The 22,710-nt window shown below is 41.7% G+C and overlaps 1 protein-coding gene across 2 annotated transcripts in view; it reads right to left on the reverse strand.

Annotated features, from left to right (window-relative positions):
* Nucleotides 1-22,710, reverse strand: part of ACVR1 (activin A receptor type 1) — a 131,148-nt gene that overhangs the window by 17,072 nt on the left and 91,366 nt on the right. For both annotated transcript variants that reach the window (XM_070357314.1, XM_070357307.1), the window contains 4 exons: nucleotides 17,092-17,355; nucleotides 14,718-14,929; nucleotides 10,553-10,652; nucleotides 6,849-6,995 (listed from right to left, as the gene is read on the reverse strand). In XM_070357314.1, coding sequence (XP_070213415.1) covers nucleotides 6,849-6,995; nucleotides 10,553-10,652; nucleotides 14,718-14,929; nucleotides 17,092-17,355 — 723 coding nt within the window. The remainder of the gene's footprint in view (nucleotides 1-6,848; nucleotides 6,996-10,552; nucleotides 10,653-14,717; nucleotides 14,930-17,091; nucleotides 17,356-22,710) is intronic.

A 22,710-nucleotide genomic window follows, 5' to 3' on the forward strand; every position in this document is an offset into this window, starting at 1 on the left:
GAATAATGTCTTTGTGCTTACCCACAATGATAGTGTCAAACCCTTCATCGTGCTGGCATTCCAAGCACAGATCATTCATCGTCCACCCAGAGAGAACATAAAACCTAGAACCTAGACACCTGTGTTCCAGTCTCGATCTGCCTGTGATCTGCTGTGTAATATTGGACAACTCGTTTGTGCTCTTTGGATTGTCTCTGTTGTAAAATCAAGGGGTGAGTTTATATTAAATAGCTGACTGATTCATTAAATGTAAAAAGGAATCTATCAAATATAACAAGCATCCTCTTCGTCAGTCACACAGGACAATCAAGATGATGGTATTTGTAGGCTAGACAACCCAGATTTGAAAAGGAAATATTACAGTATAATGTGAAAACAGCCTTATTGTATACTAATATGTGCAAAGGACAACAGGAGCCCAGAGCAGGGAATCATAACTCAGACTAGATGTTACAGCAGGCTTCCATCAAGAAGTGACTACTGAAGTGCTCTTGAAAAGAAGTGACATACTCGTCCTGTGATAAACCATAAAAGAAAAGAATATGAAAATTTATATATATATGTATAACTGAGTCACTGTGCTGTGAAGCAGAAATTAATGTGACACTTTATGTCAACTATATTTCAATAACATTTTTTTTTAAGTGAGATGTTGAAAGATGTAGATACAGAGGAAGGAAGAAACTTTTCTAGACATTCTGAGGGAACTTTTCAGCACATTGAAGGAACTTGAAGTCAGAGGCACTTCTTAACCTGTGAAATAGTGTACCAGTCTTTTCTGCTACAGAGATGCTTTCCTAGCACTATAGATCTATGCCTTATGAACACACTTGATGGAGAGTGAAATTTAGAACTTAGAAATAAATATAAGGGGATTTTTTTTAAAAAAAGAGAGATAAGACTTGAAGAATTAAATGACTTGTGAAAGTATGAAAGAAAAGGAAAACACTTAAAATGCTTTATATAAAGTACTTTATATAAAATTTGTAACACTTTCAGAAATTTTGATTTTTATAACATTTTCACAAATTGGGATTTTTCTCAATAGACCAGTAGGATAAATATCATTATACTCATTTTACAAATAATTGAGTTGCTGCTGGGAGGTGCCAAGGATCACACAGCTATTAAGTTGCTACTAACTCCAAGTTTGATGCTAGCTGCCCTGATGCACCATACCTTACATAAGAAAGTGCTGGGAACAGAGAGGAGTACCTAATTTGATCATCAGCAACAGAAGCCATTACTAATTAGTGAGAACTAGCAGTGTGCCAGACAGGTTTAAATACCCCATGTGCAATCCTCCAACAACCACATGAACAGGAAGGCTTACATCACTAACATTAAAGTCACTGACACTAAGGCCAGTAAGCTTACTGACATTAAGGCCAATAACGTTAAGGTCATTGACATCAACATCAGTAAGCCAGCCAGCAGTCTGGCTCTAGAACCCATTCTCTTCCCTACCAATTCATCCTGCCTTCAGACAAGCTGGCTTCTACTCAGAGAAAGACAATCCTGACATCTGTACCCATGGGACATCTGTAAAGTGAAATGAATAACACTTCGACACCTTGACGTGGTCCCTCAGCCAGCCTAAGTCTCTCACTGTTCTCCAGCCTGTCTTTGTGTCCCCATAGCTGATGCTCTTGAACCCTTAGCTGACCATAACATAATTCAAACTGTGCACTTAGATGTCAGTTATTCTTGCGAAAGAAAATATTTCTGCTACAACAAGGTACTATTCGATAGCTGTGCTGGTGCTTAGTCGCTCAGTTGTGTCTGAGTCTTTGTGACCCCATGGACTGTAGCCTACCAGGCTCCTCTGTCCATGGGATTCGCCAGGCAAGAATACTGGAGTGGGTTGCCATTTCCTCCTCCAGGGGATCTTCCTGACTCAGGGATCTAACCCACGTCTACTACTGTGTCTCTTGCATTGCTGGCAGATTCTTTACCCACTGAGCCATCAGGGAATACCCTATTGTATAGCACAGGGAACTATATTCAATATCCTGAGATTAAACCATAACAGAAAAGAACACATAAAAGAATGTGTGTGTGTGTGTGTGTGTGTATATATATATATGGATCACTTTGCTGTATAGCAGAAATTAATGCAACATTGTAAATCAACTGTACTTCAATTTTTAAACATTTCTGCTTAATCATTTTATACCACATAATATCCATCTTTAATGACTTTCTCAAAAATGGGTATCCCAAACTATAGAAGCACCACTCAAAAGAAATTAAATCACTGCAATAAATTTGTGTAGCCTTTATTGATTCCTCTGGCCAAGGGAGAGCAGCATCTGATTGATTGAGTGATTAATTAAATAAATAAGTAAATAAGATTCATTCTCTCACCTTCTCTAAGTCCCCAAGTTCTTAGAGAGGGATTTTTTCTGGCCCTTAATTATGATTTAGACCTTCAAGAAAAATGACTTTCAAATAAGTTAGTTAATTAGTTCAGTCGCTCAGTCGTGTCCAACTCTGTGCGACCCCATGAATTGCAGCACGCCAGGCCTCCCTGTCCATCACCAACTCCCGGAGTTCACTCAGACTCACGTCCATCGAGTCAGTGATGCCATCCAACCATCTCATCCTCTGTCGTCCCCTTCTCCTCCTGCCCCCAATCCCTCCCAGCATCAGAGTCTTTTCCATGAGTCAACTCTTGGATTTTTAAAAGCTGTTTACCACTCAAGTGTGAATTTGTAACTACATTTGCTGCAACACACTAGAGCATTTTTATGGGACGTTTGCAGTTTGAGTCAAAGCCGTCTACTGTTAGTGGAGACTGAACAGGTGCCCGTAAGCTGGAAGTCTGGCCCAACCACTGGATGTGTTCATAACACAGAGAGAAAGTGATTAGGGCAAAAGCCTCTTTCAGAACAGCCAAAGTCATCTTCCCAGGCTCCTCAAGAACTAAAATAAAACCCAAATCTTAAGTGAGGTAAGCAGTACCCTTGTGAGCCTCTTGAGTGGCAGCTCTTGTGGGAACCAGGCGCCAGGCAGCTCTGACCGTGGCGGAGTGAGATCAGCATGCCGTGGCATAGGGTTTGAGAGTGTTAGGCTCCAGAGCAGCACTACTAGGCATTCACATGGCTCACCATCCTGAGCTGGGTGAGCCCATCTCTGACACATAAAATCACCATCTTGGGGGCTGGGAGAGAGGCTCAACAGGGATGGGACATACGTATACTTATGGCTGATTGACACTGTTGTACAGCAGAGACCAATACAACATCGTAAAGCAATTATTCTCCAATTAAACATTTAAAAGAAAAATTTTTTAAAGATTATATAAAATATAAAGAAAATCACCGCCTTGGTTTCCTCGTTTCTAAGTTATGAATAGCACCGTCCTATACGTCAAAGCGGAGAAGGCAATGGCACCCCACTCCAGTACTCTTGCCTGGAAAATCCCATGGATGGAGGAGCCTGGAAGGCTGCAGTTCATGGGGTCACTGAGGGTCGGACATGACTGAGCGACTTCACTTTCACTTTTCACTTTCATGCATTGGAGAAGGAAATGGCAACCCACTCCAGTGTTCTTGCCTGGAGAATCCCAGAACGGGGGAGCCTGGTGAGCTGCTGCCTATGGAGTCACACAGAGTCGGACACGACTGAAGTGACTTAGCAATAGCAATACGTCAGAGGGTTCCTGTGAGAATAAAAGAATCAGTACAGGTAAAATGCTTTGTAAGATGCCTCCCACACAGTAGGTGTTCAAGTGCAGCTGTTTACTCATAGCTCAAAATAGCTCAGGGTTCCATTACAACCCCAAAATTTGTAATTTAGTATTTTTTAGGTAGTTTCCTTCCAGTTGGTCTAACAACATTCTGACATTAAATGGTGAATCAGTACCTTTTAAGAGTATGAGACACTTCTACAGATGGAGAGTATAATGGCTGCACAGTATGAATGTACTTAAATCTCACTTACATGATTAAAATGGTCAACTTAATGGATACTGTGCCATAATTTAAGTGCTATAATCTCTTTTAAAAATTTTCTTGAAGGATAGTTGATGTACAGTGTCGTGTTAATTTCTGCTGTACGGCACAGTGATTCAGTTATACATATATATACACTCTTTTTCATATTCTTCTCCATTACTGTTTATCACAGGATGTTGAATATAGTTCCCTATGCTATAGACTAGGACCTTGATGTTTACCCAGTCTATATTTAAGTTTGCATCTGCTAGTCCCAAACTCCCAATACTTCCCTCCACCATCCTCCACCCCCCGCTGCCACAAGTCTGTTCTCTACATCTGTGAGTCTGTTTGTGTTTTAGAGATAAATTCATGTCATATTTTAGATTTAACATGTAAGTGATGTCATGTGTACCATAATTTAAAAAAAAAAAAAAAAAAGTGTAAGATGACAGGAATTCCCTGGTGATCCAGTGGTTTATTGGGACACAGTGTTTTCACTACCAGACAGGGGCAATCCCTGGACGGTGAACATCCCAAAAGCTGTGCAGCTTGGCCAAAAAAAAAAAGGTTTTTGGACTGAAAATCTCACATTAACTCAATCTCCCTGGCTTTAGTGATGAGGAAAAGGGTGCTCAGAAACATACAGCTCTGGCCCAGAGTCACACTGTGGGCCTCTAATTATGTGAGAGTAGAATCCAGCTTCCCAAGCTCCCAGACACTGTTCGAACACCATAATACATAATACAGCCTCCCATCATTCACTTACCTGCTGACTTCTACATGAGACAAAGCAGAAGAAAGAGTTAATTGTTTTAGGGAGATAAACAGTGAGGGCCCAGAACTCTGTGTGTGTGTGTGTGTGTGTGTGTGTGTGTGTGTGTGTACACAATTATGTATTTCTTGGGGGCTAGAGTTGGCAGTACTCAGGGGTTGGGGGAAATCATGATCTCATATTCAAAACAATATGCTCTTTTGATAGAAAAGAAAATGATCACAGAAAACCTCCAAGCCTCTACATTCAAAAAGCTGCTAAAGAAGAAGTTAAAACTGAAAAAGGTAATACATTTTCTCTGCACCTTCTCATCTAAAGGGACTGACTACACAGTAAAATTAATCCATATAGCTGTAATTATGATGAGGGTACCAGATCTCATGAATTCAGAATTTCTGAGGATCATTAGGTAAGAAGAAGTGGGCAATGTTTTGCCTTCTATGCTCACACTGAGGGAACCTAACTTCTCTCCCATGAATTGTACTGCAAAGGTGCCTTTCAAATTTCCAGAGTGATTAAATCCAATTTAATTAATATTTACTGAGCACCTACCATGTGCAGGGAACTGTCCCCGGGACGGGGTGTGAAAACAAAAACCTTATCAGTTACAACCAGGAAAACAGGAGTATCTACCCTTCTACAGTCATGGAAAAGATTAATGAGAAAACGGACATGACATGCAGCAGTGCTTACTGCATGGTAACTAAGCATGACTGCTGTTACACACACACAAACTACAGCATAAGGCAGTGTATGGTAAGAGTTATCTAGTGGAGGTACAAAGTACAGGCGGGCAGAAGAGTACAGGTAGACCCCTTGGGAGAGTCTGGAAGGGAACTGAGAAGTTTTGATGCAAGAAGGGGTGGCTTGAGCAGAGGTGTGGGGAGAGTGGGTGAGCAGGAGCCACACGACAAAGGCATGGACGATACCAAGGAATAAAAATATCGCAAGCGGCTGCGTGTGGGCATGTGTATAGAGGAAGCAGCAGACATTCCTTGAGACCTCAAAACAGAGCACCTGGGATGCCGGGCTCAGACGTCACAAATGTTGCGAGCGGTGTGAGAGTCAAAGACATTTTGAGCAGGAGCATCTCAGCTCCCCAGTGCAAGGCAACTTAGTACCACAAGATGGACTGGAAAGGCAAGACCAACAGCAGTGGCAAGTGAGAACTAGGTAAGGCCTGGGGCCCAGCGGGGAGGGGAAGGGAGAAAAGGACACCAGAAACAGACGGTTCTGAGACGAAACATACCATCAAGCTGTTAGAGTCGAGCATTGAACAACTTTCATACCATGATTTGCAGACAACTTGACTCAGGCTTCAGTAATACACTGGCAAATACTACACTGGCAGTACTGGAATAGAAATGAATTCTCGCAATGGCCTTCCTGTAAGCCACACCCAATCCAGTAGCCATGAAGTAGCCAACACTATCCTATAATAGTCAAATTCTATAGAAACTTTACATCCACTCTTAAAGAAGCACTCCAGGCAGCACTCCTCGCACAGGTATTAGTATAAACACATTTAGAGAAACTTTTCAGAGAAGTCAACGGACTAAAGAAATATTCTAACTCTTTATACTTCCATAGCAGTATTTCAATCAGCTCTTCACATATTTCACAAATGTTTCCAAGCTTTAGTTTCCAAATTAAAATGTATGCTAAATCCCTCTCTAAATCTGGGCTTTAAAAAGCAATGCCTTGTTTGAAGGAATGTGCATTTAATTATGATGTCCCTGGGAGCTATGAATCTCTAGGAAATCGTCCAAAGATCTTTCTTAGCTTGATTCAAGTAATAAATATTCAAAAAGGGTGGGGTAAGCAGAACTACGGAGGAAGCCTTGAAGTGAACAATATGGGGCAAATTTTTGTTATTTAAATAACAACCTGCAGAGGAAGACTTAGCAATAACAATTTCCTTTTCATCATCCAGAGAATCTTCAAACTTAGCTTCTCTGCAGATTTAAACAAGAGATTGGTGTGAAAAGAAAATTCAACAGTGTATATAAATGCTGACGGTCCCTATGTCACCATTCAGGAGAGACTTGCACATTCACACACACCCAATCAGAGAGGGCAAAGGCAGGCAGTTATTTCTTTCTAGAAAAAAACTGATGTGGGGATTGTGTACTTACCTAAGATATTTTCATGCCTCAGCATCACAGTGTTGTACAATTCTGTTTCCCTAAACCACGACTTCTCATCCCGGGAGGAAAAGATCTTCACAGCGACGTTCTCCCCTTGCCAGCTGCCCCTCCACACCTCGCCATATCTGCCCTTCCCTGTGGAAAGCAGCACAGAGGTGACACTGGGCAGGAGGACAGGACAGGTCACCAATTAACACTGTGCCCGCCACTTTCAACCCTCCCTTGGAAAAATGCCACTAGGGAATATACTAGGTTGGCCAGAAAGTCCATTTGGGCTTTTCTGTAAGATGTTACGACCAACCTGATAAATAGCACTACCTCTTGCTTGTAAAGACATCCAAAAGCAAGGTGGAAACTGCCCCTCCCAGCCTATTGTGATATCACATTAAACACTCTCAGAACCTGCATTCGTACAACGAGCTGCTAGCTACAGAGTTTACATTTATTTACATTCCCTCTCTGAAAACGTATGAAATGCATATGGTTTGTAAAAGCACATGAAAGTTAGTAAGACTCAGAAAATGGTATAGATTATTAGACTTCAGTGTTGATGAAAACCAAGAAACATGTATGTGGCTAAATTGAATAGCTTATGTGATTACTCCCCTTCATAATGGATCAACACAGACATTTTCTAAGAGTCCAAATTGGTGAATTTACATAGGCCTTTCTATTTTTCACAAAGGAGACTATGAAGTTTGAGATGTGTGCTCTGAAGGATTAACACACACGCACACACAAACAGAACAATACTGGTGTAGGAAATAGACGGGCAGCCACTGCCATCCGTAAAGGGTTTCTTGGCAGAGGATGTATTTCCAAAGAGGATCTGCAAAGTCTTACACATGTAATCCCAGAACAGTCCTGATTTCTGACAGTGGTTATGGGTGTTCCCTTGTGAGACAGTCCCTGTGAGGCCACAAGTGGGCAACCCCGAAAAGGCCACTTGGAGAAGACATTTTCAAAGCACGGTGACTAGCTGTGATCTGATCCATGGAGGACAGTCCTGGCGCAACTGGCGGCTTGTCAACAACATGCTCCTGCTTCCACTCTTCTCCTTAATTACAGGTAGATGATCAGGGAGGTTAAGTGGAGGCGGGAATTACCATGAGACGGTGGGGATCATCACGGGGTATAATCAAAGGTGAAGATGGACGCGGAACCTAGAGCACTACAGCAGGAGATCCAAACTGCAGAGCAGTGGGGCCTTCCGCCAAGGCAAGTGGCTGATGATAATCTCAGCTGGTAATGACTGTACACAGGAATATATGCATATACAGGAATACAGCTCTTTGCTGCAAAACTAAGCCACCACGAACCCAAACATGGAGAAGGAAAGCATGTCTGTCCAGAAGATTATGTCCTGAAGCATAATCAAACCTGCTCAATCTAGATTCCCTTATGATAAGCAGTGTCTCCCTACTAAATACCAATGACTAATGCAAAGGACTAATCCAAAGACCCTGAACCCAGTAAGGGTCTCTGTGGACCACTGTCAAGTCACAAAAATCGCATTGGGTGCAGGATTAACTTGAATAAAGTCATGGCAATTGTCCAGCATTTGCAGTTTAAGATGAAGACCAGTGCTAAGATCTATAGCATGGACTGCTACAAAATGGAACACTAATCTTCTCCTGCCCTTGGTTCCATTCTGTATCTTTATTAGCCCTTTGTTCTCATATTCCCATTAGGAAGGAAAGAAAAATACCCCAGAGCATTGTGGACATTACTATGTAGGTGCCTCAAATCCTTTTTATAAAGGAAACAGAGACAGATGTCAGCGTAAGTAGACAGAACTGAAACAGAAACCTACTTCAGTGCTTTTCAAAGGCTTTTAAGTTGTCAAATGCTTTTTGCAAATGCAACCTTATGCATAAGTTCCTGAAAACAGAAGCAGAGCTGCCTCAAAGTCCTGGCCATGGAGACCCAAAAAAGGATGCTTTAACACCTGAAATTTAGAGGTTCACTGATCACCACCTGTAACAACTGACCTAGTCCAATTCCCTATATTTTTTAACCAAAAATTGTAAGATACTATCCAAACAGTTCATGACGTATATTTTTATCCAAGGCTGTACTACATGAACACTAGCAGCTACTGAAATGCATGGCTCTTTAGCATTAAGGCAGTAAAATGATGAATCTGAACCATTTTAAAAAATGCTGAAGAATATCATTACAACCACAAACAGTATGCATTTTTAAAGATGCAGTATCATTTTGTCCTCTGGACTCTGGGGTCCACCTCTTAGGGCTGCTGTTGCGTGAATGGTGAGTACCATGGGACAGCAGCATTGGGATCACTGCCTTCTGATCCCAATCCAGTCACCCTTGTTCATAATCAAATAGGGTGTTAGCTGGTATAAGACAACCACCTTGGTTGTAAGCAGTGAGTATGTTGGGAGCTTTTCCACTTTTGTTAATATTTTCCCTACTCACAGTCCACCGTGGAGCAGAAGCATGAAGTGGGAGTTCAGAAACAATCACAGTAGCTAAAGCAGACCTAGAGAAAGGCCACAGGCTCCTGCCAGCAGCCTGAGTTCCTGCAGGTGGCGGTCGCTATTTGGACTACCTCTGCCACCTGCCTTCCACTGCTGTATTTGGGGATGTCCTGGCTCCCATGAAACCAGGAAAAGTTGGAGGGTAGCAGCCAAGGGTGAAGCCACCTAGGATGGGCCAGTCACCTCCCAAAAGCCAAAAATGAAATGGCAGGAGCTGCAAAGCCAGCTCACGCCTCTCAAACTGGGAGAACCAGGAGGAGTGTGTGGAGATGGTTCTAATCCATTACTGCTACTGTGGCCATCCCTGCACACCATCTAAAGGAGAAATTAATGAAAACTGTCATGTGAATGGCAAATATCCAAAAATCAGGACTTAAAAAAAAAAAAAAAGCATGCTGCACCATCTTCCAAGAGGACAATTCAGCAATATATAAGACAAGGCATAAAAAGTTAAAAATTTGACCCAGGAGCCCCAATTCCTGGAAGTTTATTCTGCTCACTCAAAAGAAGCAGTATGTGCCAATTTTTTTTTCAAGTATTGTTAAAGTTATTACTCAACAATTACACAACCACTCAGATACCTGTGATGTGTACAAATACATGAAAATGTGTATGAGCTTAAAACAAAAAACAGGGACACATTACATACACACTATGATTACATCTCTACACAAATATAGTCTGATACAGAAAACAAAAATATGAGAGGCCATAGAGAAATGTACATAGCTCCTTTAAATAAAGGACTTATAAGGGTAGCTTTGGCGAATTTATTTCATTTTTTTTTTAAAGGGGAAGAATGAGAAAGTAAAAAATTGCCACAATCAAGATTATTGTCCAAAAACCAACTTACCTCAGACTCACCAATGCCTATCTTTGGTCAGTAGCAGCCATATTAGTTCATTTTCAAGCAGTCCCAATATCATAAAGGGTTTACTTAAAACTGAAAGCCTTTGACTAGGTATTTTCTATACTAACTAGTGGCAGGCTCCTTTGAAAAGAACTTTACCAAGTTCAAATGCTCCAACATAAGTCCCAGAGCAGAAGCACAGCCACTCCACAGGGCTATCTCACACCTCCGTACATTTAACAAGCAGGAGACAAGCAGCAGCAGATCTTCCAAGGTCATATACTTCTAGAACCACAGCAAACACCACACAGAACCCACAAAGAAAGGGAAAAGAGAATTACCAACACACTCCAGCAGTGTGATCTGACGGGCCACTGTTCTCTGTACCAGAAAAGGAAGGCCAGAGCCGCTTCCCGATGTACATGAATGATCCAATAAATCCTGCAGTTCAAAACAAGGAGAAAGAGAAAGGATTGAGGAACCGCTTCCAGGTCAGAGCGTGCATCTGGGTGTAACTTGCACGGAGGCTGCAGTCCTGGAAATGTGGCCCGTCCGTGTGCATGGAAAGCCCCAATGAATGAAGGACCGGTCTTACTCCTTAGGAAAACCTGAAGCTAGCCCCTTCCCTAATATGGGATCGGTTTTCCTGAGGGATCTTCCTGAATAGTCCTTTCTTATACCCAGAGTTTTAGAATAAAATAGCTGAAGAAAGAAAATGAGTGGACCAAGTCAAAGATGTAAATTAAAAAGCCCAAAATACAGGGCTGAGCCCAAAGGAAAGCAGTAGACAGAAAGTGGAGCAAAAATAAAAGGTTTTCAAGTCCAAAGGCTGAGCACAGTTGGCCCTACTCTGCCCTGCTTATGATATCTATCAAGGGATGTACGGTAATTGACATGCCAGCTAAGGAACTCTAATAAGGAACAAACAAATTGGGAATGAGGAACAAACAGCTCTCATGCAGTGGCCGTGTGCATCCTCAAAGTGGTACACGCAAGCAGAGAGAGTGACCAGGATGCAGGTTACCTTTAAGGTAGGCAAGGGACAAGAGTCACGAAAGTAATACCTCTGTGTCATTTCCTTTTTTAAAAAAGTTGTCTACTCTTAAATTTTTTTTTAATTGATGAAAGATTCTTTAAATTCTATAGTGCTTTACAATTTTCAAAAGTTTCTCACACATGATTTCATATACTGTATGTCATTCTTGATGTCAATTGCCCACAAAGCAGAGAGACAAAGAAATATAACTTCCATTTAAAACATAAAACCATACCCCAAATCTGCTTCTGGGCTTCCCTTGTGGCTCATCTGGTAAAGAATCTGCCCGCAATATGGGAGGCCCTGGGTTCAATCCCTGGGTTGGGAAGATTCCCTGGAGAAGGGAAAGGCTACCCAGTCCAGTATTCTGGCCTGGAGAATTCCATGGGCTATATAGTCCATGGAGTCGCAAAGAGTCGGACACGACTGAGCGACTTTCACTTCACTTCACTTCAAATCTACTTTTAAAAATGAACACACTGCAAAAAAGATTCCCAATTAGTTCATTCATAAATTTTCCATTCTTACTGTCAGTGCAAGCCAAGAAGCAGACGCCTTTTTGAATCAGGAATGGATTTTCTATAATAAACAATACTGCGCCTATGGTGATTGTGGTAATGTTACAGCAATGTTGAGCTAACACTCCCCAAAGCTCCTCCTCTCCCAAACATTGTAGCTGGCCTGCTGAAGGAATACATTTCTTTGTTCAAATTTCGTCTTTTACTTAATCTGAGCACCACTCTGAAATACTGTTGATCAGCAAAATTACCAAAATCCGAACATCCAAAGAAAGAAATTTAGAATTCTTAAAAGCCACAAAATAGATAATCAGCAAGCAATTGAATGTAGATGAAGTAGTTTCACATCTCCCTAACTTTCTCTTTTGCTGTTCCCTTTTCTCTTTATTCGTCCCTTTTTTTCAGAGAATAATTTTGAAAATTAAACTGTGTGTTTTTTTAATAATGTGCAGTCCTGGTTCTAAACCTAGTTCATAGACTTCAGGAGATGGGGCAAAAAGAAATATCAACCGAAGACTAACAAACATTACTTCAACTCTTGGATGCCAAGGCTTCTTTTTCAGTGCAGGGGAGCTGTTTAGTAAGATACACATTGCTGAGTCATGTAAATGAGACTATCACTTAAATAATCAAGTCTGTAAACCAATAATGATGACTTGTTTCAAACAGTGTTGTTTACTACGTCATATCGTGATATACTGTCCTTTAACATGGCTGAGTGGAGAAGACTATCTTAGCATATGCTACCATTCTGCGTTCAGAATTATAGAAGCCATTTAGATAGTAATTTAGACTAGAGGTTCCCAGCAGTGCCCAATGTGATTGTTACATTAGCAAATCTAAGAAACAAAATTCTGACTACTTGATCTCATGCTTTTGCTAAAGTTTTATCAGGATTCAACCTTGTATCTTCCTTGCTACTAACTCAAAGAAAACTCATTTAGTCTGCCTTAAAATGCAAAATAAACTTCTAAGTACACTTCTAAAGAAAAACTGGTTTTCTACTTTCTGAATGAAATGTCCTTATCCCCTCTCTTCCCAGTTTGATGTAGCAGAATTTAAACAGGTAGGGGAAAGAAAGCTAAACAAGGTTCCTTCCCCCCTTTTTTCATACAAAACTTGACTGTGGTCCAGCGATGGAGAAGGCAGTTGGATAGGCTAGTTCCCAGCCTGTATCAGCCGTCAGGACGGGCTAGTTCCCAGCCTGTATCAGCTACCATCAAATGTCTGCACAGCTGGCTAAGGGCAGTCATCCAGGTGTAGCACCTGAGCTCCCAAAACTAGTGAGAGCAAGTCTTCTCCAGCAAAAACACTTAACTACAGAACCCCCAGTCACTTTTAGCTTTGTTATCTAGCAGAACAAGACTTAATTCAAGACAGTTTTAGGCAATGCACAGTCATGGCATTAAATAACACCGAATCACATTAAAAGCTGCCACCCTGACCATCTTTCAATTCATGAGTCAATGACAAGGAGAGCATCGATTTGGTATCAGCATGACTTTTAACATCTTTCTAGTATTCACAGATCTTTGCCTTTTTAAAAGGGACCATCTGACTCAGCACAGTAACCCTGTAGAATGTTATTACTTTTCCCTTCAGCACTTGACGTAACCTATTCACAGCATGTGGTTCTCTTTCTCACTTAAAGCTTAAAGGTGCTTTAAAATTAACACTTGACAAACAATTTCAAAAAGTGAAAAAAGACAGTCGCTTCTTAATGTGATTTCATCATTTTAAACTGTGCAAAAAGAGTAACTTTAAAACATACAATACAATGATTTCTAACTCTGTGCAAGCCGCAGGCTAACAGTGAGCCAGAGAAATGCAGCTGATCTGAATGGTGTGTGCTGTACGTGTCAAATACACAACAGATTTTGAAAGTTTATTTTAAAAAAAAGGATGCAAAGTATCTCATTAATAATTCTTTATGATTATATACTGAAATGATTATTATGTTTACTAAGTCATGTTAAATATATTCTTAAAATTAATACCATCTGTGGGTTGTTTTTGTTTTTTTAACTTTTTTAAAGACAGCAAAGAGATCAAACCAGTCCATCCTAAAGGAAATCAACCCTGAATATTCATTGGAAGGACCGATGCTGAAGCTCCAATACTCTGGCCACCTGAGGTCAAGAGCCGATTCACTGGAAAAGACCCTCATGCTGGAAGAGACTGAGGGCAGGAGGAGAAGGGGGCAACAGAGGATGAGATGGTTGGATGGCATCACCAACTCAATGGACAGGAGTTTGAGCAAACTCTGGGAGATGGTGAAGGACAGGGCAGCCTGACATGCGACAGTCCATGGGGTTGCAACGAGTCAGACACAACTTAGTAACTGAACAGCAACAACAACTACAAAATTTTAAATTACACGTGCCCCACATATTTCCATTGGACAGCACTAGCGTAACCAAGTGAGTGCCCTCCACAAGGGGGCAGCACAGGAGCACAAAAAGGTAATAGCTGCTTTTTTGGATGTCAGGTTTTAAAGTCTTAAATTACAGGGTGTTAAAATAATCTAGACAGGAAAGTGATTTTTAATATTAGGCAAAGGGTGCCTTTTTTTCTAAAAGCCCTATTATGGCTAAAAATAGAGTAACTGAGTACCATAAACTCTAACCCTGCTCTCCCACCATCAAAATTATAGGTGACCATTGTCTGTCCCTGTCCCTTTACTCCCCAAAGAAAAATAACTACCAAGATTCAACTAAAATAAATCCACTCACTCATTTAATGTAAATGTCTGTCTAAAATAAATGTTCTCACATAGAGGAGACTAAACTCACGTAAGCGTGCCAGCATATACTTGCTTAGAACATAAGATTCCAGTAGTACGTGTACACATGGTCCAATCACCAGTAACTTGCTTAGCATTTCATACTTGACATAACAAAGCATCTTCAGCCATCTCTGTCACATTAGGGGTCCCCTGGAGCCCAAACTCACTGCTAAAGTGCTGTCTCCAACGTTGGTGGTGATGAGTCCTTCAATGGTGCCATATTCCACATCTCTGGGGTTGAGGCGTTCTTGATTGCGCCTTTTAAATTTTCGGAGAGCAACTCCCAATAGGCAGGCTAGAAGGCATACTGCGAACACTACAGACAAAATGATGAGGCCAACCTCCAAGTGGAAATTCTGTGTTCCAGGAAAAGATTTCCCTGGAGATGGGGGAGAGAAGAGTAATTGGCTATAGGATCATTGTTTTTAATGTTTAGCATAACCAATACCTAACAAGTAGCTCCCGATTCCGACCACATAGTTTTATAAGTCGCAAAGTGCTAAAACTAAAATACTTTATAACACCTGGCCAACAGCCCAGTCATTTAACCATTATTCATTTAGATACAATAGGATTTTGAAAAAATTCCACTGAGAACCAACTTAATGCATCTGTGTGAAAAGTGTTTGTAAAATATAAAGTATTATATAAGTCTGATACTATCCTTATTAAATTAAGATTTGATCTGTAAGGATGTTTTATCATCAAGCCCTTACAGACAGATATTATGCTGCAATATTTCTATGAGAAAGTGCTATCTGAGTTAAGACCAAATTATCCAATCTGTGGGCCTTCTCTTCAGTGTTACCTTGGATATCTATTGCTGTATTCTCATTGCTATTTTTACACCATGATTTATGCCTAGGAACCTATTCATTCAATTTTCTTTAACTCACTTATTCAACATTAATTCACTCACTTAAAACATTCACTCTTTGATTCACTCACTCACCTAATCACACACTGACTCTCTGGCTCAGACATTATCACATCACCCATTTAAACATTTATGCGTTCATTCACCTAAACACTCACGTGTCACAGAGGCTTTCATCTTGTCTAGTGAGTTAAGTCAAAGTTTCTTACTTGGATAGTGAAGGTCATAGTTAAAAGATCCCAAAGCAATTATCACCTCTGAATTTCAGACCCCCTCCTAAGACATTATACAACCAAGCCCTGTTCTTCCCCACGAAGGTCTTACTCTTTCAATGTTCCTGGCCTCTTCAGTCATCCAATCTCAAGCTGAATTTCCTTTACAAATTTCTCTAAACTTTCCAAATCCAAATTAATCAACAACTTGGCACATAATACTCCAAGGTACATGTCATTTGTAAGATAAAGTATAAAACTAATTATGTACAACATTAAATTATAAATATCATGCCTCCCTAATTAAATTAGAAATTCCTTAAGTAAATACATTTTGTACTACAACTCTAATCTGGCAGGGTCTTCTGCAGACGAGAAACTTTTCATACTGTAGACATGATTTTTATGTGAATGCAGACATTTTTCATGGTCCATCCACTCTATTAATCACAGTTTAACTCACAAAGTTTATTCCATCAAGTACCCTTTTTAGTTTTAACCATTTAATACAAAATCTCTATTATTCAATCCTATTTGCTTATCAGACTTTAACCTTTCTATAGACCTTAAGGTCCTCACCATAACTTTAAAAATTATGAATTATGCAACATGATCTTATATCAGTTTTTTGTTTGTTTGTTTTCATTTTTCTGTCTCTCTCTCTCTTGCTAGTTAGCATTTCTGGCCTTGGATGCTCCTCATAATCTCTCCTATAGTTTGTTTCTTTTTTGTGTGAGTGTAAGATTGATTAAGGACACCTATTAAAAATGTGCTATATATTAAGACAGTAAATTTGGCTTGAGCTGAATCTACAGACTAAGGTACATTAATATTTGTAGGGACTTTGAGATGCAGTTCAGGGCTCATTTTATGGGGAAACAGTTTCAGAAGAGGACTGAAGTCCATATTGACTATAATATGGAGAAGATTCCACATAACCTGTAAGGTTGAGATGAAATCTCACCCAGCTTCAATTTGCAGTGACAGATCACTGGGCATCTGATACAGGAGAATGGCTTTGTCTCCTTCCTCTTAAGAAGGAAGGCATTCTTCTCAGATACCAGAGCCTTATGTTCCATTTTCTTCCCTACATACTCAACATAGAGACAAGTACCTAATAAGCACAACTGTTTTAGAAATTATGACATCATAGCTCCTTTCAGAAAAAGGTATCAGGAGCTACTCACCTCCTCATGACACCAAGAGACATCTGGTCTGCCAAATCGTCCCCATAGTAGATATCACTCTGCTCACTTTCCCTAATACGCCCATCCTCGTTATAGATTCCAAAAGGCCATGCCTTTCTCTCCCTCACTGGACCTAACTTGCTTGTCACCCATTGTTCAAAGAGTAGGAGGAAAGCCTTGTGGCTACTCACATTTTTAACCCACAAAGAACCAGGATAAGACTGACTAAAACCCTTGACCTAGAAATAGGAAAGTCCGTGGGAACCTTTAGCAGGCAGCTGGGCCGTGATGTTCCTGTTACACCAGTCCCCTTGGCAGCACTCCACAGCCTGGCCAGGTGACGGCGGGGTCTTACAGGTCATCTTCCCCTGCTCGTAGACCTGGAAGCAGCCTTTCTGGTAGACGTGGAAGCCATCATTTATGCTCAGCGAGGAGAAGCACTGCTGGCCTTCACAGTGGGCCTCATCCCCACAGGAGAGGCCTTCACACACACACATGTAAAGCTTGGGGTTTACCTTGGGCTTCTCATCTGCAGAGTGGGGACAGAAAGGAAGACAAACAAACAAAAATCACTGTGTGGGTTGTAACCCCATTGGGGGAATCACGCAGTCTCTCCAAGACCAATACAAACACATTAGCCGAACAGAAGAAAGTCAGGTGAAGCATCACCACTGGTCATGATCTCTCATCTGACCAACCACCAAATAATAATCACCTCTCAAGATATGAATGTGTTTCTCTAAGCTGGGTGTGCTTTTAGATCCTACTAGGCTGAAGAACGGTTATCATCTGTTACAGGCTTCGGAAAATGGACTTCTCCCATTGTGGCTTTCACGGTATCTTTGGTCTGGTGGGCTCTCATACCCCAGTTCTTGAATCAGAATGTTTTTACCAGAACATAATGCTCTTACTTTTATTTTTTGTAGAAGAGGTTCCTAGATACATGGCATCTGCTAACACCAGCTCCCGCTAGCTGCATACGAAACCCCGTAACTACTCACACAAGGGCAGCTGATGTTCCTGCCATCACCTGTCTGCCTCAGAAACACAGCAGTACAGTAAGAGTTCACAAAGGTGCACGGTCTATAATTACATATCCATATTATCAATAGTTTCGCTTAGATGTCTAGATTACTTTTTCCGTAGGAGAACACTTAAGTTTTTACATTAATTACTATGGGAATTCATCACCGCTAAAACATTTTCAACTGGCAGAAAAAAAAAAATTGGCACTAATTATTGAGGATGGAAGCACAAAAGGACAAAGGGAACAGAACAGTGTTTGAACAGTAAAGTAACAAGTGGGACTAAAGGAAAAGCCTACACAGGTTGGACCAAGGCACAAGACAGATCATCAGTGAAGCACGCCTCACCAGACCTCCTAATTGCCTCTTTCTGAAAACACTCATTTTCAGTTTGATCTTTCAAATCACTCTTTTCTTTCCTGTGTTAGAATAATTAGTTCAGACTAGCTGGTACCAACAGCCTCCACTAGTGGAGAAGGAAAGTGAAGACAGCGTATAAACAGCCAATTCCTGGAGGCCCTGGTTACTCTGCTGAGGCCCCTTTGACCAAAGCACTGTTCATATAGAGGGGTGGCGCCTTTCAAAGCCCCCTGAAGGTCTGCAGCACACACAGACTGCCTTCCACTCCCTGAACCCTCTGTGGCAGCAGGTCAGCGAGAGAACGGCTTCCTTCTTAAAATAACAGGTCGGACGGCTGTGCTTTCAAGAGGAGACCTTAAGGTAAGGTCTTTGAAAATGTCAAGTTCATTTACACAGATTTGTGTGGGTATGTGTGGAGGTGTGGGTTATCTCAAAAAGAGAAAAGCGTTCTTCATCTTTCTTCTCCCCTCTTCAAAGCAGTGAAAAATAGTTCACTGCCCACTGTAATGTGGGTGCCTCGTCCCACAGAGTAAGCGCATACAGACACACAGACACAAGCTTTCTATTTATAATTGCCTTGCTAGGTCTTTTGAAAACCACAAGGGGCTCATCCAAGAGCAGAGACATGCCCGAAAGCAGAAAATCCAAAATAGCCGCTGACAGTGTATGTATGTCACCAGTCTCACCCCCAAGGAGCAAGAGCCCTCAGACATTTTTAATGAGCAATAACGCTAATGAGCCGAGGGGTAGTCTTTTATTTTTCCTTGCCTAGAGAAATCCAAGAGAAATTCCAGCACCAATCTATTTCTATGAGGATGAGAAACATATATATCTGTTGACATAATCCAGCAAAAAGTTTACTCTTGCCAAAAGCAAGTTGAAAGATAATATTTCTAGGGAGTCTAGACACGCTTGCCACTCTCGGATGGCACAAAGCTGTGCTAAGAGTTGCCAACTATGCTGCCCAGCAGGTGATGGCTCTCTGGAGGGAAATGGATAGGAGGGGTGAGGGGCAGAGTTAGTGGTGTCATACTGACTTGCGATCAGAGCTGAGAATTTAAAAGTATATGTTGAAAAGCTGTTGAGTAATGTAATTTATGTAAATGTGAAACACAAATGTGTATTTTAAGACCCTAAATAATTTTTAAAGGTCATGGATATCCAAAAATACATAACTGAACACACTAAAGAGGTTGTATCTGTTGATGCTTGGTTGGGGAAGAGGGCTTGAAGGGGTAAAACGAAAATAACACAGGAGAGAAGCTGGCCACAGACTGATAATGAATAGAGGAGGATGAATCATTTACTTGCTACACGTACGGTCTGCCAGGAACAACAACAACAACCCCAGGCCATAGAGGGCTCACTCATCACTGATTCTATGGAAACAGATGGTTCAGGGTACCAAAGAATTAATCGCACTTGGTGGTTCTAATAAAATAAAAAAAAAGTCAATTAAAAGAAATAACGTAATGACAATAATAATTTCTCTAATGTGCCTTCAGAGTGAACTCGGTTCTTAAAGTCAGAGCCCAAACTCTAGGAGCACAGGCACAAGATGTCTCCTGCCTTGCCAAGGTCTCTGGCTTTTGAAAGGACATGGGGATGGTCTGACAGATGTTTAAATTGTGACCTAGAGAATATTGCCAGAAGTGAGCAGCCTCAAGTACATACCATCTTTAGTAAGATTCAGCCCACTAGACCCACCCCTGCAGTGCATCCAGGCATAACTGGGTACAGATCTTAATCAGATTTTATCCTCTGGGGTCATACTCTAAGTTAAAAACCAAGGTTTTCAGATCTTCCCTGCCACAATCAGAAAAAAGGAAAAAAGAAGGAAGACAACTCTTAACTCTATGTAATAATTAACTCAGTCTCTGATATGGGACCATGAGTTCAGTTCAGCAGTTAGCAAATGGGAAAGTATAAAAACTCCACCAACTCTGCTTCCTATTTTGCTTTTCACCAACATTTACTTTTCTTAATTTGTGAATTCCCATATAACTGATTAGCAGAGCCCTTAGTGAATCAGTTTTTTTTTATACAGCCAAATATAAAGACCTTAAATTCACAAGAATGTAAGAATGACCCCATGCACCCACACACACATCTACACCAGACCCAAACATTAGTTAAACGCCACTTTGGCAATCTTATCCAACAGAGTAGATCAACCTAAGAGATCCCAAGAGGATTTTCTGAGCCAGGATCACTAATTCAACAAAGCAGGTTACAAGCAAGGTAGTAGCATTTTCAGACCTTAATATTCACAATTCTAAGATGCACAGCAGGCCCCCAAATGCCTGTGCCTCACTGTTTTCATCTTGTTAAAATTTAGGAATAACCGTAACATGTGTGGGCCTGGGATATCTTATTTGGGGTAGGCTGGTGGGGTGGGGAAGTGTGAGAATTATCACAAAGCCCTTTTTAGGGCCACAAACAAGGGTCTGTGGACCTCTAATCTCTCAGACTGAGATATAAATACACTACACATCAGGGAACACCGAGGAAGGATAATCACCTTCTGTGACTGATTTTCAACAGTCCAGCCAGGAAGCACCACATCTGATATGAAGCATTTTACACTTGCCTGTGCAAATAACTACGAAGTGCCCTGGCAGAAGGCAGTCAGTCTACTCTACCTAATTGACGCTCATTTAAATAATTCAGTAATTGAAACGTCAAGCCAGAGGTATTCCCTCTGTGCAGAGCTCACCCACACTGTTTGTTCTAAAGGCACCTCCCAGCATTACTCAGTGTTATGGCTGGCACCCTGTGCCCTCTGGAGCCCCAGAACCAGGCCTGTGTGAACACACTGGCAGCCCACGTCTGGCTGGGAGCAGCAGGGAGTCCTAGGCGCCACCTGGAAGGATCCGGGGCTGGCTCTGCAACCACAGGCTCAGGCTGGGGATCCCAGGGGTTCACCAAGGCCGAATCTTTTAAGATTCTCCTTGTTCTGGGCGATACCCAGCTCACCATCTGGACACACCTACTCTCACAGCCTAATCCTGGACTGGCAGAGGAAGAGGCAGAGCAAAGAGCATCGCGGATTTTCTAAGACTGTCCACAGTTTGGGATGATCTTGTGCCTCAGAGTAAGAGGACCCACATTCATGTCTTAAGTGGGACTTGAGCAACCTATGCACATGATGAAGGGATTTCCACATTCTCCTGCCCACCTGCCCAGTCATGCACTACAGAATGCTCTAAGGCATTTCAGTTGATGATCATTCTTAATGGTGCACAAAACCCCAGTTTCCCACTGAAGTCTTTGACACAGAAGACAAATGAGAAAATGCTCCAAGTCAACCAGCCTGTAGCTGTGATCCCAGAAATCAGCAAAAGGAACAGCTGAATTTCTCACAAGCTCACCTCAGAGTGGCACAAACAACACTGTAATGATTAGACTACTGTCTCTTAGACTATTGTCCAATATCTCAGAACTTTATAGGCTAAAAAAGGAACCCCAAACATCCGTGGACTTCTTCCAACAGTATAAACAGTTCATTCATTTGAAATGACAGCTTCTATTAGGCTCATAGATACGGGAGGCCTTCCATCAGCTCCTAATCCGAGAGTGCAGTATGGCACCTTTCCAGAATCTTCAGCATTTGAGATCTCTGGCATTAAACAAAGGCTTACGGAAGGATTTTGCAATGCCAGGTATCACTGCCAGCAAGCCTGCTCCTGAGACAGAAACACAAAGGTCTGTCCAGACTGCCTAGTGAAGGGCATTTGATGGTCTGGCAAGAAAGCAGGCTATATGCTTGGAAATAAAAGACACCCAGGTGCCTAAATGCTCTCATTATAAAACATCCACTTAGGGATCCCAAATCATTTTTTTTTTTAAACCTGAACAGAGAAATTGATATTTGGTAAAGTTTTACAAGCCAAAAAGAAAATAGGAATAGGGGCAATTGAATAGGATCAAATATAAATTAGAATAACGACAATAAAAAACAATAGTAGGGTTTCCACAATTTTAAACTCACGATGCCTCCACTCTGAATGCGCCCTTTCTCCAGGGTTTCCTCACGGAGCTAATGGTGCCCCCATTTCAGATCTACAAGCCTGACTCCATGACCCTCAAAATGGAGATACACAGGGAATCCCCAGCAGTTAGGACTCGGTGCTTCCACTGCTGGGGCCCAGGTTCAATCCTTGGTCAGGGAACTAACATCCCACAAGCTGCGACCCTGTCTCCCTCAAAAACGGGGGGAGACACAGTGGTCACCCTGCCCTGGCTGACCTGCTCTCCACCTTTCCAGCCTCACCTCTGATCCCCTTGGTTCTGGGAGGGGTTCCTCCTGCTTCGGGAGCCCAGGTCTGCTAGGTATGGAATTCCCCACCATGGGATGCTGGGCTTCCTTCCTGAGGACACCCCCCAACCCAGTCTGTGCCCGTCTTCCCTTCAGATCTCACCTCATTCTCCTCAGAGCCTTTGTTCACACCCCCAAGTGTAAAGCAGGAGCCCCTATCTACACTCACACACACATGTCT

Source organism: Bos mutus, chromosome 2 (genome assembly GCF_027580195.1).
Source record: "Bos mutus isolate GX-2022 chromosome 2, NWIPB_WYAK_1.1, whole genome shotgun sequence".
In the NCBI taxonomy this organism is placed as follows: domain Eukaryota; kingdom Metazoa; phylum Chordata; class Mammalia; order Artiodactyla; family Bovidae; genus Bos; species Bos mutus.